The following is an 18,039-nucleotide window of genomic DNA, read 5'->3' on the forward strand; positions in this document are numbered from 1 at the left end:
TCTTTACTGAGCAGGGGGAGAGCAACTGGCCCTATCCGTCCCCAGCAGAGCATCCCTCCAGTGGCTGTTGCTGGTGTCTATCTTTGGTTTCTTTTTTTCGATTGTGAGCCCTTTGGAAACTGGGGACCATCTTATTTATGTATTATTTATGTTTCTGTTTGCATATACTGCTTTGGGAACTTTTGTCAAAGAGCAGCATATAAATATTTGTCGTATACGTCAGAATATGCCTTTGTTTACAAAGGCATATTCTCCAGATGTTGCTGAACTACAACTCCCATCATCCCCGGGTGTAATAACTAGTGGCTGGAGGTGATGGGAGTTGTAGTTCAGCAACATCTGTAGAGTCTTACTTTGCCTACCCCTGGGTTCGAGTATTCGGCTAGGACCCAGGAGACCTGAGTTCAAATCTCTGTTCATACACGAAACTCACTGGGCGACTCTGGGCCAGTCACTTATTTCTGGGCCTAACCTGCCTCGCAGGGTTGTTGTGAGGGTGGACCTAACCACGCACAATGCTCTGGGATCCTTGGAGGACGAGCGGGATATAAATGCAGAGAAGAGGGATAATATTATAGATACTGAAGGCAGAGGTGGCCAGCTGTGACAAGATGAGGGGACTCCTGTTAGCCTCAAAAGGCAAAGGTTGCAAAAGTGGAAATCCCAAAATTTCTGAAACTCTGTCCCTTTGAGCTTTGCCGCCTATTCAAAGAAAAGGGGATGCACAGCCCAGTGGACGTGTGGTGTTAGAACAGCACTTGCTAAACTAAGGGTTCTCAGCCCACATCTGCAAGGGGGCTGCAGGAGTTAAAGGAGCCCGGCGCCGTTTCCAAACGTCACACACGGATTTCCTCCTTCAAGCGTGTTAAAGGAAATAGAAACCCAACGGGGCTAGACAAAACTGAAAGCAAAGGCTCTGGAGTTGTGAAAGAATTGAAACTTAAGACTTCCTTCCTCATTGGTTAAATCATGCAGGCTAGGGAGGAGGGCAAAGTTAGAGAATATAAGATAGAAAGAGAAAGAAAGAAGACTCCGATGGTTTAGGAGACAGAAGGCGGAGGAAGGAGCTGCTGGTGGGGGAAAAGGCGTCCAGGAAAGCAAGGAAGGAAAGACAAAGAGCTGAAGAAGGAAACTTGTGTGAGTTGAAAGAGCGTGGGGAGTTTGGGAACTTGGCTGAAAGCAGGGATTAGAATCACTTTAGGGGCATGTCTTTCGTTTATCCCTAGACGTCCTTCTAGTTTTCCAGTTGACTGTTTACAAATGCAACAGCCTTCCTGTGCTATGTGTTCTCCAGCTGCTGGTATTTTGTGGTATACTGCCCCTGATCATGCAGGTTCTATCTAGTCACTATGGCTGGGGTGGGCACCCTTGGCTCCAGGGGTGTTGCTATAATTGAGCAGATGGGTTCAAAGAACTTGGGGCCCTCCCAGCTCCTGAGGGCCCCCCAGGTCCACCCCTCCCTATTTTCTTCATTATCTCCCTCTCTCCCTGCCGGGGAGAAGAGCAAACACCCCCCCACAACTATGTCCCTGCTTGGTTCTGCAGCTGTTGTTGAACTACAATTCCCATCATCCCCAGCCACAACTGATTGAGACTTCTATAAACATACATACTTATTTCGGGGGGGGGGGCAGGGCATGATTGAGTTTAATTCCCAAAAGAGAGAGGCCGTGAGCCCGGGTGCCAGATCTTCTCAGTACCTAGCAACACCCTTGCTTGTTTCCCTGATCCATGTATCCTCATGACTGTTTCTCAGGGGTTCCCAACTTGTAGTACTCTAGATCAGGGTTTCATAAACTTGGGCCTGCAGATGTTGTTGGACTATAACTCCCATCATCCTCAGCCACAAAGGCCATGCCTGGGGATGATGGGAGTTGTAGCCCCACAACATCAGGGCCCCCCAGGTTAAGTAACCCTGCTCTAGATGCTGATGAACTACAATTCCCATCATCCCCAGCTACAATTTATTTTGAGTAATAGGTATGCATAGAAACATAGGAAGCTGCCATATACCGAGTCAGACGATTAGTATTGGTCTGACTCAGTATTGACTCAGTGGTATTGGTCTTGCTCTGCATTGACTCAGTATTGACTCATTGGTATTGGTCTTGCTCAGTATTGTCTTCACAGACTGGCAGTGGCTTCTCTGCCAGTTACTTCTGAAAAGATGTTGGATTTTGTATATACAGTAGGGTGTGCCATCAGTTGGAAGGAGGGCTGTGAAAGGACAGGTGTCTGATCTACTGTAGTGTAGACAGGGCTTTTACACCATTTGTGTATAACTCGAGGATGTACCTGGGCTAAAGGTGATGTTGGCTGAAGTGCAGAGGGCTGAACTCAGTGCAATGCAAAAGCAGACACAAGATCCCACCCCCACCCCCCGCCCGAGAACTATAAACTGCTAGGCATTGCGTGGTGTGCTACATCCTTTAGAGAGGAGGGAGTGGCATGAAAGAAAAAGAGGGGAAATGAGAGTACAAGTGGGGAGAGAGGGAGGGAGGAAAAGGGGAAGCTGCCTGCTACTGAGTCAGACCCTTGATCATCTCGCTCAGTATTGTCTACACCAGGGATTCTCAACGTTGGGCCGCCAGATGTTCTTGGACTTCAACTCCCATAATCCCCAACCAAAGACCACTGGGGCTGGGGATTATGGGAGTTGAAGTCCAATAACATCTGGAGGCCCAATGTTGAGAATCCCTGGTCTACACTGACTGGCAGCATCTTCTCCAAGGTTCATTCATTCATTCATTCAGCACATTTTCATACCACCCTAACCCAAGGTCTCAGGCAGGAGTCTTTCCCAGCCCTACCTGGAGATGCTGGGAGGGACTGAAGGACCGGGGAGCCGTCAGCATGCAAAGCAGATGCTCTGCCACTGAGCTACAGCCCCGTCCTGAGTTTGTAGGCCGCTACCTTCTACTGAGTCAGACCTTTGGAGCATCTAGACCAGGATTCTTGGCTCTGGCTGGCAGCAGCCCTCCGGGGTTTCAGCTCAGGGATCTTTTGCAGCCTTGACTGGAGAGGCTGCCAGGGACTGAAATGGAGACCGTCTGCATGCAAGATGCAGATGCTCTAACACTGAACAACAGCCCCGCCTCCAGATGGACCAATTATTGTAGGCAGTAAGCAGCAGCAAAGACCAAACCGCCAAGCCTAGCAGGAACCCTTCTCTCCACCCTTCCTTCTCTCCCTGAACCCCCTCTGCCTGTGCCACATATACCCTCGGGGGTTTGCGGACCCACATAGGTCACAACTCTGCTGTCTGGGATGCTCAGATCTTGAGTTCCGAGATCAAAACAAGCAGGGAAGAGTGCCTAAAGGGTTTCTGTCACTTGTTGGCTTTGATGCATCATATGCCATGTGCATTTACTATGCTGTGAACATCTTTCTTCCCCCCATTTCTTCCCCCCTCTTTCTTCCCCCCTCCCCTTCTCCCCCCCTCCCCCCAATGTTTTAAAAACGGAGTCATGGCAGATCAGCCTTTTCCCCCTTCCGTGCCCTGCATTGAGTCAGACAGCCAGGAAATTCTTCTGCTTTGTTCCTTTCTCTTTTTCTTTCTTGGAGTTTGCAAACTCCGATTGTAATGTGTACCCCTGGCACAGCGTGTTGGCTAACTAGCAACCCGGCGGTCAATACAATCCATACCTGGACTGGATTTCTCCAGGAGGGTGTTAAACAAGTATTGGCTGTTAATAAGAAGGGCCCGGAAAGGTGGGACCTTGAAGCAATGGGGAGCCCCACACATACAAAAAGGAAGGTGATGCATTATCACCCCATGACATGCAGAGATGCCACCTCTCAGAGCTCAGTGCTGACCCACTTCCTGCAAAATAGCATTTCTCGTCCGTCTGACGGCTGCAGGTCACACTAGACATTGCTTTAAGTATATAATTGGGGTTTGCATCCCTTGTGATTTTATTCAATAAATAACAGCTCGCTCAGCCCCCTGCAGACTGAGAAATCAGTAAAGCGGGGGGGGCGAGGAGGTTAACCTTCTGCCCCCACCATGGGCAACGTGATCCCTATCATGCACACACCCCATATCTGCTATAACTCTTATACTGAGTGAGACCATTAGTCCATCGAGCTCAGTGTTGTCTACACTGACTGGCAGCATCTTTCCAAGGTTTCAGGCAGGGTTTTCCCCCCAGCCTAACCTGGAGTCTGGGCTGGGAAAAATTTCCCAGGACAGCCACAAGCATGTGAGGCCTGATCCACATATGCCAGCTTTAAGCACAATCATGCCAATGTCAAGCACGTGCTTAAAATAATGGCAAGTTTGCAGCCGATAGTCCGAGTTCTTCTTCTTAATTAAATATTTGCAGGCACAGTTTGCTCCCACACTCTGAAAAGTAAACTCGGAAAGGTTGACTATTAGATTCTTTCAGAGTAAGAATCACCAGCCAAGAACAGCCACACTCTGTCGTAGGCAGAATCAGAGCATGGTCTAAGGGCGTGGTTCTTCCCAGAGCGGCTCCATCCCCTGAGAGGAATATCTTCCAGTGCTCACACTTCTAGTCTCCCATTCATATGTAACCAGGATGGACCCTGCTTAGCTAAGGGGGCAAGTCATGCTTACTGCCACAAGACCAGCTCTCCTCTCTGCTTTACATAGAAAGATAAATAAATAAGATGGCTCCCTGTCCCCGAGGCCCTCACAATCTAAAAAGAAACACAAGGCAGACCCCAGCAACAGCCACTGAAAGGATGCTGTGCTGGGGTTTGATAGGGATCGTTACTCTCCCCCTGCTAAATATAAGAGAATCGCCACTTTCTAAGGCACCTCTTTGCTCAGTTAGCAGCTGATTGGGAACCCAGAGACGACAGGCAACCTGGAGTTTCCCTTGGAGATGGGGAGGCTTCATGCATTTATGCTTTCTAGTTCTATCACGGATTAGGCCATGGCTGCTGTCACGATAGAGAAACAGATTGTGGCCTCTGACATCAATAACTTCTAGGATTCACAGGGTGGCAGTTAGACTTCCAAAGCCCTCAGGGAAAGGGTCTCGAGGCATCCTTTATAAGAGGCAGGGCTTGTGGAATTGCTTCTGTGTAGCGGAAATATTTGGTGCTCTGCTTTCTGCGGCTCTGAAGCAACCCCAAGACTTGTAGAACTGAGGAGGGTGTTCTTTTGCACCTCAAGGTCTGCAGGGTACTCCGAGAAAAATTTTTTCAAGGCTAATTCTAAGCTCCTGGAGGACCTCGCAGATTAAACCATGCAAGTTTGTTGCTCAAGAAAGAGAACTCTCCCAGCTTGCTTTCTTCTCCAGGCGCAAAGGACTCTATTGCAGTGACTGGAATGTACTCATCTGGGAATGTTTGACTTTTCTTGGCTTGATTTCTAGAGTCTTGAATGCACTCCGAAGATGGCCAGGTCAGAGAATGTGGTGGCCCTGGACTGTGAGATGGTAGGCATTGGCATGCTTGGTATGAGAGATGCTCTGGCCCGATGCAGCATCGTCAATTATTATGGCACAGTGATTTACGACAAGTTCGTTAAGCCCGAAGAGCCGATAATCGATTACCGGACCCGTGTGAGTGGAGTTCGCCCATTTGACTTGGAAGGAGCAATACCTTTTGAAACTGCTCGGGAAGAGGTAAATGCAAAGAGCCATCTGTCAAGGGATGCTGCTGCAGTTTCCTGCACTGGGCATGGGGCAGACTAGAGGGCCTCTGAGGTCCCCACTCTAAAATTCTACGATTCTGTGTGGTTTGGTTTGGGCCCAAATAACAAACACTAGAGCCCTACCCACACATGACATTCAGTACTCGTCGATTCCGTGTGTCGGGCATGCAGCAAATATCTCTATGCACATATAGTTATACACACATTATGCTCAACGCATGTGCAGTAAGGCACTTCCCATCTGGTCCCGGGTTCACTCCCTCGTATCGTCTCCAGGTAGGGCTGGGAGGGACTCCTGCCTGAAACCTTGGAGAGTTGCTGCCAGTCAGTGGAGACAACACTGAGCTAGATGGACCAAGAGTCTGACTCAGTAGAAGGCAGCTTCTGTGTCAAGCCACATTTTGAATTGTGCCTGGAAACAGATGAGAAGTCAGAGGAGCTCTTCCAACGGGACAAGGTGTGTTCTTTCAACTGGCTGATCATGGAGCCAGCTTGGGGGTTCTCAGCCGTGGGTCTCCAGAGGCTGTTGGACTACAACTCCCATCATCCTCAGCTACAATGGCAGCCATTGTATCTGGGGATGATGAGAGCTGTTGTCATCAGTATAACATCATTGGAGCAGGAGAGGAGTGTGCCAGCCAAGAATGTGTTTTATCCCAACCTTTCCTGCCCAACCTTTCGCCCAACCACAGGAACCCTCTGGTCAGAGGAAAATCTGGGTAGAAGTGAATGTGTGGAAGCAAGGTAGGAGGAAATCCTGGGTAGCTTTTCCTCCTACTTTGCTTCCACACAGTCACTTCTACCCAGCTTTTCCTCCTACCTTCCTTCTACACAACCGAAAATTGGGAGCACACACAGCTCCCAAACCTGGGTAGAACACATTTTTTGATTGTGTGAATGGCTGCAGCATCAGTCAGCTAGAAGAAACCTATGGGCAAAAGCCATCCTTCTTATCAAAACCGTTTGTTTCTCTCTCCATTTCTTTTGAGCAAACAAGCAGCTGGACTGCTGCCCAGACAGATCCTCCTTAAAACAAGCTGTTTAGTGCTGCTAGGCAGTTTGACAATTGCCTATTAAACCGAGTTATTTCTTTTATTTTACGTTTGACTAGAAAAGGCCAATTCATTACCAAAATATATATACATTACATATACAGAAACCTTTCCATCTTCTTCCTCGTCTACAGGGAAGGCGGATGATCTTCTCACATTTCTGATTATTGGTTAGTTAGGGCTTCTTGTCTTCTCAGCGAGGCTGTAAGCTTGTTGTGTAGCTCCTTCTGGAGCTTCTTCCAGCTGCTTTCTCCCAGGGTAGTAGAAAACCTCGCTATGCCGTTTCAGCAAGGACACAGCGTGGTCGTCTCCTCCACGTCTGCCTGGTTCTTTGAGAAACGGCCTCGGAGACCAACGCAAAGGCTCTGAAGTGCAGCCAGAGTGGTAGAACTCCTCTCCGAACCCAAATGGCCAAAGGGGTCTCAGACGCAGCTGGAACTGCGGAGACGCTTCCTTCTCCATAGCAGGGTCTGTAAGTCCAAAGAAGGCTTGCTTCTGCTTGGGCTTAGTCCAAGAGGGTGAAAAATCCAACCCTCCTCTGGGACATCTACTGCAGCAAAAAATGCAAAGTCCTCACAAAACAAAAACAGTCAGGTCAAGGCAGCGAGTCATTCGGAGTCCAAAGAACCAATCTGTATGGGATGGCAAAGTCACAATCAGTCCTGAAAGCACGAAAAGGTTGTGGGTTGGCCGTTAGCCACACCCACCATGCTTGCTACTGCAAAAACGGGAAAACCTCTCAACCAACTCTTCTCTTTGCCTGTGACACTATTACTTATTGTTCCAGACTGGTCTGCGCCTTGGAGGACTTTCTAGAAGGGCTTGTCTCTTCCTTCTGTTAAATGATGCAGGTATTTCTGTTCTGCCAAGGTGCGAAAACCTCTCTCTGTTCCTCACCTCAAAAAAGCAGGTACCAGGAATCTCTGTCTGCCTGTAATACCTGAGCCGGATAAAAAACCCAAAATATGCAATAAAATGAGAGAAGGGGTGTTCCAGTTGGGTTCTTCCCTCTTTTCCAGAAGTAATGTTAATGTCTTTTAAAACTGTTCTGGCAATGCTCCTTGACACTGTCAGTTTAACTTTTGGAGATGTGCACTCGGAAAGAAGCAAGTATTTATTTTCCCCTCATAGATCCTGAAGATCTTGAAGGGCAAGCTGGTGGTTGGCCATTCCCTGAAGAATGACTTTAGTGTACTAAAGGAGTCCATGGGGCGTTACGAAGTCTACGATACATCTACTGATTTGGTGCTGAGAAGACTAGGTGGGCTGGAAGGATGTCGGCGGGTCTCCCTCAGGGTGCTGTGTGAAAAGATCCTCAAAAAACGCATACAGGTAAGACGTTGCCTGGTCTTCTCCATTTTTAAGCACTCCAATTTTGCCTTTCTGTCTCATGAGACACACAAAATGGCTCATGGTAAAATGATTAAAACAAATCACAGGATGACTACAAAATTCAACTTTAAAAAAAAACAAAAAAAACCACACAGTACACCCAACACACCTATTTTATTTTATTTTATTTTATTTTATTTTATTTTATTTTATTTTGTCGCCCCATAACAAATTGTCCTCTGGGTGACTCGCAAAGTCAAGCAATAAAACAATGATCAAGTAAAATGTACAATTAAAACACACAAAACGAAACAATAAATTACAATAAAATACAAAAAATTTAAATAACTTTTAAAAAACATTTTAAAAGGCCTGGGTGAACAGAAAAGTCTTCACCTGGCATCTAATTGAAGAAGGTACTGATGCCAGGCAAGAATCCAAAAATCCAAGAGGCTATTCTGAAGAGCCATGTCTTAACAGAAGGGTTTTCAACAGGGGGTACTAGTATCCCTAGGGGTACTTGAAGGGCTCCTAGGGGGTATGCAGAGCCCTGAAGCTGTGCTATTCGTTTCCCACCTGAGGATCACCGACTTGAATCTGACACCTCAGTGATGTGTCCACTGCAGAAGGGGAGGGAGGAGGTTGAAGATCCTCCCGCTCTGCTCCTGATTGGCTGGCTATGTGCTGAAGCTCAGTGTGCCCCTCCTCTCAGCCTGACTGACAGGCTTCAGAAAGTTAGCAATGAGTGCTCCCATTGAAATTAACAGAAGAAGTAAACTTGCCACATTAATTTCAGTAAGACTGCTTATGAATAACTTATTGTAAATGTAAGCCAGTCTCATAACCGTAACATTCAAATGTGTGTGTGTGTGTGTGTGCGCGCTCTCTCTCTCTCTCGCTCTCCCACACACACACACACACACACACAATCTCTGTGGGGTACCTGAGCTGACGGCTTGTGACAGAAGTGGTACATTTCTTTTAAAAAGATTCAGAACTCTTATCTTAAAGGATGCTGAGGGGCATACAGTGCAGGAGCCTGCTTCACCTTCACATGGAGGGCATTCTAAAGGACTGGTGCCATCCCCCAAAAGGCCCTGCTGCTTTTAGCTGATGTTCCAGGCAGCCCAAGCAGGGTCTCCGATGACGAGACTGCAGCACATGTATTAGGGCTGTGAGCTTTTCTGAAGAAGTGCGGACTACAAAGCTGCAGGTTGCAATCTGTATGCATCCTGCAAACCAAGAAAATTTGCATAATGTCTCCTATACCACATAATTCTGCAATATCAGCTTTCTTGCGTAATTCGTTCTGTGTTTGCCAGAGGGGGCAAGGAGCTCTCCAGGGTGCTGAATTCTTCAGGCTTCTGAGATTTCAGCAGCTACTACCCACACATCTCCAAGCCAGTGCTTGCCATCTAGAGGACTAGAAATTTCTCTTTTTTAAAAAAGGCAGTGGGGTAGGGAAGCTGAATTCTGTACCCAATGCTAAGTTTTGAGCTTGCATGGAATTGCACCACATGCACCGTGAAAAGCAGTTCTCCCTCCTGATGCTAAAATTTAGGATCATCCAATGAAATTGCTTGTCATGAAATCAAGACAGATGAGAGTCTTCCTTCACCCAGCACAGACTTAAATCTGGGTATCCGGCTAAATGGAACCTAGAAATTTCAGATCAATATCAGCATTGCCACCATATACTTTAATAGCTAACTTAGGTGCTTGAGTGCCTATAGGATTGAAAGTAAAACAGAGCCACCCAAAAGTAAGGCAGTGGTTTCTACATACTTAGGGGACCTCCCAGCCCCATTTTTTCCTTTTCAAACAAAGGGGTGATGCTTCTCCTGAGACCCATAGGTTGGAGTACAGCCTGCTTGTGGGTGCTCAGACACCAGCTGAGAAACAAAGCTCTAATCCACACTGGGTCTGGGTAGAGATCTGCATTTTACAAGCTGCAAAATAGTTTCCCCCCCCCCCCAAGCCACACACCATGGTTCCAAATTTATTGCTTCCTGTGTGCTATCAGGTTTGCGCCTTGACTAGATAACCCAAACTTCCCTCTATGCATATTCATTCATTTTATGCAAATAGGGGTGCTCTTCTGATTTGCGTATCCTGGATGCCTGACTCGAGATCCGTTAATAATGAATTAGAACAAAAGGGAAGGAACGGAGCTTTTTATTATCGGGAAATATTGTCGTAGCTGCAGGGCCTGATAACTGATGATCATGTCACAGAAGTGACATTTCCGCCTCTCCGCCAATGGGAGAGCTCTGGGAGGGGCACGCTTCCCGTCTTCTGTCTAGCAACAACCTTTTCATGAACGGTGTGTGTGGCAATTTGCATCGAAGCTGGCACCCAAATCTCTTGGCAATCTCACTTCACAACAAAGGGAGACGCTTGCAAAACGCATCTGCCCGGCACAGATGACACCTTGATTTCCTTGGGAGCGAAGGGTAAGAGCAGAAACATAACAGGGCCTTATGAGCTCGCTGCTTCTGTTTTGCAAAGAGATTTGCAATCCTCCTTTAAAAAAAAAAAAGTACACTGTATATTTACAACATTTTTATCCAGCTCTTCCTCCAAGGAGCCCAGAGGGCAGGGCTGGCCCATCCACAAGGAAGGTCCAGGTGGCTGGGCAGGATAACTTGTCCCCATAGCTAAGCAGGGTCTGCCCTGGTTGCATCTGAATGGGAGACCTGATGTGTGAGCACTGCAAGATATTCCCCTCAGGGGATGAAGCCGCTCTGGGAAGAGCAGAAGGTTGCAAGTTCCCTCCCTGGCAGCATCTCCAAGATAGGGCTGAGAGAGATTCCTGCCTGCAACCTTGGAGAAGCCGCTGCCAGTCTGTGAAGACAATACTGAGCTAGATAGACCAATGGTCTGACTCAGTATATGGAAGTTTCCTATGTTTGTTCCTATGTTCTCCCTCCAGTACTGCACCCCTGAAGTACTTCACAGCAGTGTAAAAATGTAATAATGACAGCAAGTGTGGTGTAGTGGTTAGAGTATTCGACTAGGACTGGGAAGAACAGAGTTCATTCAGCCACGAATCTCTGTGTGTGACTCTGGGACAGCCATCTAGTGTTTAGAGTGGTTAGCGTGTTGGACTAGGACAGGAGAGACCCATGCTCAAACCCCAATTCAGCCATGAAACTCACTGGGTTACTCTGGGCCAGTACTCAGTCTAACCTATCTCACAGGGTTGTTCTGAGGATAAACACAAACTATGTACATCACTCTGGGCTACTCAGTAGGATATACATGGAAACATAAATAATAATTTTTTTTAACAATGTGTAATCCTGCTCCTCAAAGGGCCTGCAGTATTGCGCCCCAAAATACACTGAGGTCATTCACACCATCAAAAACTGTGTTCTACCTGGGTTTGGGAGCTGTGTGTGCTCCCAATTTTCAGTTGTGTGGAAGCAAGCGAGGAGGAAAAACCACCCAGGTTATCTTCCTACCTTATTTCCACACAATCATTTTGGCCCAGGTTTCCCTCCTACCTTGCTTCCACACAAACAACAGTTGGGAGCACACACGGTACCTGGATACCACACAGCTTTTGATTGTGTGAATGACCTCACAGGAACTATCCACATGACTGTTCGGCTGGGGGGGAGGCTGAATGAAGCTTACGTCCCGTCCGCCCCAGATGAGCCATCTCTTGTTGCAGCGTGGCATTCCGGAGGTTGGGACAACGCATCCCAGCCTCCAGGTATCCCACAATGCACTGAGTGCATAGGGGAGGAGAGCTGGTCTTGTGGAAGCAAGCATGGAAGCAGAGCACTGGAAGATATTTCCCTCAGGGGATGGAGCTGCTTTGAGAAGAGCAGCAGAAGGTTCCAAGTTCCCTCCCTGGCAGCATCTCCAAGAAGGAGACTCCTGCCTGCAACCCTGGAGAAGCCACTGCCAGTCTGTGAAGACATTACAATACTGAGCTAGATGGACCATTGGTCTGACTCAGTATATGGCAGCTTCCTATGTTCCTATGAGTGCGTTGTGCACCAGTGATCCCAGGTGCCCGTTTCTGTGTCTCCATGGGCTAAACCAAGTCCAAGGAGACACACAGGATCTCTTCTCACAATTGGTGAGACTTTCTCCGGGGCAGTCTGCAGGGAAGGTTAACTTCCCTTCCCTGCAAATGATTGCTCATTGGCTCGCCCGGCGGCTACAGGGGTCACTCGCTCCCTTGACATCATTTTAGAGGGAGGCTACTTTGGTGGGTTTGCCACTGTGTAGCTGCCGGGATAAGGCCCAATCCTGGCAGTTCCTACGTGCATGCCAAACCTTCGCCTGGTTCTGCTTGTGAAAAGCCTCACAATCTCAGAGTCTGGGCTCGTGGTGTGTTGACACCGTTAACCCAGGCTAAAAGCCGGGCTTAAAAGCTGGGCTAGGCGGTGCTGCCCCACCAGGACCGGGCCTGATCCCGGCGGAACTCACACGCAGCCTAACCCAGTCAAGGCTTCCCTAGCCGGGGTTAGGCTGCCCGTGAGAACAGCCCCACAGCGTTCTTTGCTCATTGTACGTCAGCCCCCAAGAAACTGCTCAACTCCCCAGCTGCACTCCCGCTCTCGACTATGAATGCCCTGTCTCCATTTCCAAAAAGAAATGGGTCTCCGACGGGATTTCCAGGAAAACAGCAGCCTCCTTTCATTTCTGAAGGGTTAGAGTTTTGCCCCCACACTAGACGGGCAACCCTTTCTCACTTATCCTCAAACCAGTGCAGGCTGGGCTTTTGCTGTTTGTTCTACCTTGCAAAGTTGCAGTCTGAATGGCTCAGGTGAAAGCCAGGACCTCACACTTCGTGGCTGGGGTGGGAGGGTCACCAGAGGCAGATTTCCTCTAGGGCTGCCCCTGGCCGAGTGGTGCATGTGGCTAGGTTTCTCCTCACAACAACCCTGCAAGGTAAGTTAGGCTGAGAGAGAAGTGACTGGCCCAGAGTCACCCGGGAAGTCTCATGGCTGAACGGGGATTTGAACTCGGGTTAATAACCACATATACCCCTCTGAGCTCCTTGGAGAAAGAGTGGGATATAAATGTAAAAATAAACAATACATAAATTATTATATCACCCTGCTGGAAGCCAGACCAATATCCTCACCACTGCTAGGGGGACACCATAACCATAGTTTCTGGCCCCACAGCATTATCCCAGGGACCCTGATCGCCCCTCCCCACTTTTTATGGGGGTTTGACCTTGAACCCTAGCATGCACAGACATGCTTAACAATCTCTCAACTGATATATGGTGTGGTGTAGTGGTTAGAGTGCCGGACTAGGACCGGGGAGACCCGAGTTCAAATCCCCATTCAGCCATGAGACTTGCTGGTTGACTCTGGGCCAGTCACTTCTCTCTCAGCCTAACCTACTTCACAGGGTTGTTGTGAGGAGAAACCTAAGTATGTAGTACACACCGCTCTGGGCTCCCTGGAGGAAGAGCGGGCTATAAAATGTAAAATAATAAATAAATAAATGCAAAAATAAATAAATTAATAATAATAATAAAAATAATAATTAATAAATAAATAAATGTGTGCCTGGCAAAGGTACTTGGATTCAGAACCAGTTCAGTTTCATCCATATTTGGTTCCATTTCCTCTGAATTTTTAAGCTCGGTTCAGTGCCAGATCAGACACTGAGGTTATTCACAAGACGAGGCAGACGGGACAGCAGGCAAGTAGGGTGGGGCTTTTAAACTCACCTTCCCCCACGACAACCAATTCCATGTTGCTGGGAGCATGGACTGCACTCCCAGACAATCCCAGTTGCAGGGGAGTAACAGCAGGAGAGAGGGCATGCCCTCAACTCCTGCTGTAGGCTCCCAGTCACATCTAGTGGGCCACAGTGCGAAACAGGATGCTGGACTAGATGGGCCTCCTTGGGCCTGATCCAGCAGGGCTGTTCTTATGTTCTTAATCCACACTGCATGCCTAAAGCGCAGATCTCTGGAGGCTGGGCGGATGCGTCCTGGCCTCCGGAGATCCCACAATGCACTGTGCAACATGTGTGATGCATTGGGGGACTCCCCCAGGAGGCAGGCCACTCTAGGCACCCATCTCTATGTCCGTGTGACATGTATGACGCATTGGGGGATTCCCCCAGTAGATGGACGCTCTAGACGCCCATCTCTGTGTCCACTGGGGCTAAACATAGCCCCAGCGAACACACAACCTGGTAGACTGGGTTTCGGGAGCTCTCACTCCCTTAACCTTGGCTGACATCTGTTCTCGGCGGCACTGCCCGGCCAGAACCAATCCCGGTGGTTCTCACATGCAGCCCTAACCCAGAATGAGCACCCTAGCCTGGGTTAGGCTGTGTGTGAGAACAGCCTCACTTGGTTTTAAAAGTGGGTTCAGGCATTTTGGACCAGCTTTGAGTCAGTTTAGTTACATTGCTTGCAGAAGAATTTCAGGCTTGCACTACATCCCTCAACTTCTCGAAAGAAATGCAACACTAGCTATTCAACCTGAGAAAAATATTTTTATTTTTTATTTTTTTTATTTTTTTAAAAAGTCTGATTTTGAACATTTTATAGGTGTTTGTTTGTTTGTAAACTAACCAAATACATACACCAGGAGTAAAGAAAACCCTGGAAAACAAAACATTTTACATACCATTGAAACCCATGTGTCACTTGCTTTGAACCTGTTACCATTATATTTGCACGAACGGCTTCAGTTTCCGTTCAGATTCAAGTTAACTAAGTTCAGGTTCAGCTCCGGTTCACTGAAAGAACCTCTCTGACCTTTTTGTTTGTGTGTGAGCATCAGTTCAGCTTCGGTTTGTCTCCCTGGCAGAGATTTGAAGCTGCAAAGAGATAGACAGGGATGTTTTCAAAGCAATTTCACCCTTACTAGCTGATGATGTAGCAGTGTGAAATTGGACTGGGTTCGCTTTACTCCATGCACATATGCCCACGTACACCCTGTGAGCTCTGAGAATGAAGATCAGGGGAGCTTTACGAACTGGATGTGCACCTGGAGAAAAAGCAATAGACGCTCTGCAAACTCCAAGCGAAGAGGTGAGATTGCTTGTGGCTGAGTATGTGTGCACGCACACACAACTAACAAGCAACCCAGTGAGGCTGATGGACTCGTGATTGGTTCAAAAAGGAGCCTGATAACCAATGAAAGGCACCAGTGTGTCCTAGCAACAACATTTCCCTAACGAGCACAAGGCATTATGACTCTGCCTAGCACGTAATTGGGGGCAAGATCCTCCGAGAAAGACCCCGATCTGGTCTCAACAAAACTGTGAAATCGGAAGCACGAGAGAATCGGGAATAGAATAACTTTTTTACATACATACACCAGACCCTCTTGCCATGTGCTTTTCCTAAAGCCGGACCATAACCCAGTTCTGGGGTTGCCAGCTTTTTTACCACCCACTGCTGCTGTGCTTTTAACAGCAGGTTGATTGACAGGCATTAGTCGGTGATAATTCTAAGCTCTGTGCTGAACAAAGAGTCGGCTGCTGATTCTTCTGGCAGAACAGGTGGTTCAACGAGCAGGCCTTTATTTCCTGATTAGTTTGTTGTGGGTTTTTTAAATATATCTAAGGCCTGGCATGTCTGGCCCAGTTGCCACCCTGTATTCTGGCCCTGCTCCTGTGCTTAAAGAGCAGTCACACACACACACACACACACACATATGTTGCTGGGATCAATTTTATTTATTTGTTATTTCTCTATGTAAACCTCCCTGAGCCATTTTTGGAAGGGCGGTCTAGAAATCAAATCAATAATAATAATAATAATAATTAATAAAGTAAATCGTAAACTGCGAAATGAACTTCCAAGGAGTTAGCGGGGACAATCTGTTGCATCAAATAATCAACAGAATCTTGGGGCACCTTAAAGATTAATGAGCTTCATTGTGATGGCTGCAGAAGCTTTTGTGGAGCAGAGTCCATTTTATCGGGAAAGATTATCTCCGCTGCATGCCCCTCTGCTGAATAAGCACAATGACCCTTTGCCACAGCAGCAATTGGCAGTAACACGATCATCCTCACTTTGCTATGTTAATGAAGATCTGAAATGAGAGAGGAAACCATTGAGTCTGGGCTTGGCTGCCCATGAAATTCACGTGGATTTGGTGGCCCAACAGCACCAAATCCAGCGCTGAAGCCCAGCTCTTCGCTGAGGTAAGGGGCGCAAATGTGCCCTTAACCCGGCTGCCAGGATCATGGGTCAGTGCGAGCTGCTTGCAGCTCACACTAACAGGAGAGCCGGTCTGGTGGTAGCAAGCATGACTTGTCCCCTTAGCTAAGCAGGGTCTGTCCTGGTTGCATATGAAAGGGAGACTTGATGTGTGAGCAATGGAAGATATTCCCCTCAGGGGATGGAGCCACTCTGGGAAGAGCAGAAGGTTCCAAGTTCCCTCCCTGGCAGCATCTCCAAGATAGGGCTGAGAGAGAGCAATTCCTGCCTGCAACCTTGGAGACGCCGCTGCCAGTCTGTGAAGACAATACTGAGCCTGATAGACCAATAGTCTGACTCAATATATGGCAGCTTCCTATGAGAGACGGGCCCCATGGGATTCTCGGAGGCCGGGATAACAAGTCCCGGTCTCTGTTGATCCACACTGCTCCCAGCAACTTTGGTCATGTGGACGTGCATCAGGGCTTAACCGCAATTGTGCAGGGGAAGGTAGTTTGAACCCTGCCTCCCCTGCACACACACACCTGCCTGCCCTGGTGCATGGGTGTGTGAAGAGCCCTACTTTCTCGATTCAAGCCCAAACAGATAGATCAAACCTCCTGATAAATCCTAATTCAGCAGTTTTACATTGTAGTCTCTGTGTTTTATATTTTATAGTGTAGTTCGTGTTGGGTTTGAATTGGATGTCATTACTGTTGGGTTGCTGTGAGCCTCCCAGAAAATAATTTGTTATGGGGCGACAAACAAAGATGATGATGATGATGATACGAGGTCAATGCAAGAGGTGTCCACATTCTTCAAGCAGCAGGGTCCAAAATCTTGGGCTTGTAGCCATACTCACCCCACAAACCCACATGGTGATAAACCTTTCCCATTTGCCATTTTCTCTTCCAGAACAGCACTCATGGCCACTGCTCTGTTGAAGATGCCCGGGCAGCCCTAGAGCTGTACAAAGTCTCCCAGGCAAAAGGTCGCATTTAAGCCCGCTTCTCGCAAATGCCTCTCCGCTTCCAGGCTGCCTGGCTGCCTTCCAAAGAGTCTGGGATTTTCCATTTCATGAAAGGCTGTTTCCTATATTGTCTTCTGCTAATAAACAAAAAATCTATTTGTTTCCGTCTCTTCTTTATTTGAGATCGGGGCGGGCTACCAGGGGAGGAGAGTTGGTCTTGTGGTTGCAAGCATGACCCCTTTGCTAAGCAGGGCCCACCCTGGTTTGAATTTGAATGGGAGACGGCATGGGTGAGCTCTGTAAGACTTAGGGGATGGGGGCCGCACTGCAAAGAGCACCTGCCTGCTTGCATGTAGAAGGTTCCAAGTCCCCTCCCTGGCAGCATCTCCAAGATAGGGCTGAGGGATACTCCTGCCTGCCACCCTGGAGAAGCCACTGCCAGTCTGTGTAGACAATACTGAGCTAGATGGACCGACTCTGTATAAGGAAGCTTCCTAGGTTCCAATGGGGCCAGCTTTACACACCACCTGCCTCCTCAGACGCCCACTTCTTTCCTTCCCTCATTGGCACCGGCACAGAGCAAGTGTGCATAGGGCCAGAGGAGATGCCCGGCTGCCCCTCTCTCCATCCACCCTTGTAAGCAGGCTGATGACATCACTAGCCAGCAACACACACCTGGTGGTGATGTCATCGGTCTGCACGAGAGCGTGGAGGTAAAGAGGTGGACAGGCAGGGCACGGCTCTCTGGCTCCATGGACAGTGTTCCCTCTCCCAGGGATTTCCAGATGTTGTTGACTCCCAACTCCCAGAATCCCCAACTGCAATGGCTTTTGCTTGGGGATTCTGGGAGTTGTAGTCAACCACATCTGGGATTCCCTGCTAGAGGGAACACTGCCCATGGATGCCAGATCTTTGCCAG

General features: G+C 48.2%; 1 protein-coding gene across 1 annotated transcript; it reads left to right on the forward strand.

Moving 5' to 3' along the window:
* The first annotated feature begins 846 nt into the window (after window positions 1-846).
* Window positions 847-17,280, forward strand: LOC128335014 (interferon-stimulated gene 20 kDa protein-like). Its single transcript, XM_053272723.1, has 4 exons — window positions 847-1,137; window positions 5,346-5,597; window positions 7,810-8,010; window positions 17,066-17,280. The coding sequence occupies exons 2-4, from the start codon at window positions 5,367-5,369 to the stop codon at window positions 17,150-17,152; spliced, it is 519 nt and encodes a 172-aa protein (XP_053128698.1). The 5' UTR covers window positions 847-1,137; window positions 5,346-5,366; the 3' UTR covers window positions 17,153-17,280.
* Window positions 17,281-18,039: the final 759 nt, after the last annotated feature.

This window comes from Hemicordylus capensis, chromosome 10 (genome assembly GCF_027244095.1).
Source record: "Hemicordylus capensis ecotype Gifberg chromosome 10, rHemCap1.1.pri, whole genome shotgun sequence".
In the NCBI taxonomy this organism is placed as follows: Eukaryota; Metazoa; Chordata; class Lepidosauria; order Squamata; family Cordylidae; genus Hemicordylus; species Hemicordylus capensis.

Excerpts from the sequence above, each read along its gene's own strand:
- LOC128335014 (XM_053272723.1), top strand. The coding sequence starts at position 5,367 with ATGGCCAGGTCAGAGAATGTGGTGGCCCTGGACTGTGAGATGGTAGGC. Across the intron at positions 5,598-7,809 it reads TTGAAACTGCTCGGGAAGAG|ATCCTGAAGATCTTGAAGGG; the intron begins GTAAATGCAAAG and ends TTCCCCTCATAG. Across the intron at positions 8,011-17,065 it reads TCCTCAAAAAACGCATACAG|AACAGCACTCATGGCCACTG; the intron begins GTAAGACGTTGC and ends TTTCTCTTCCAG.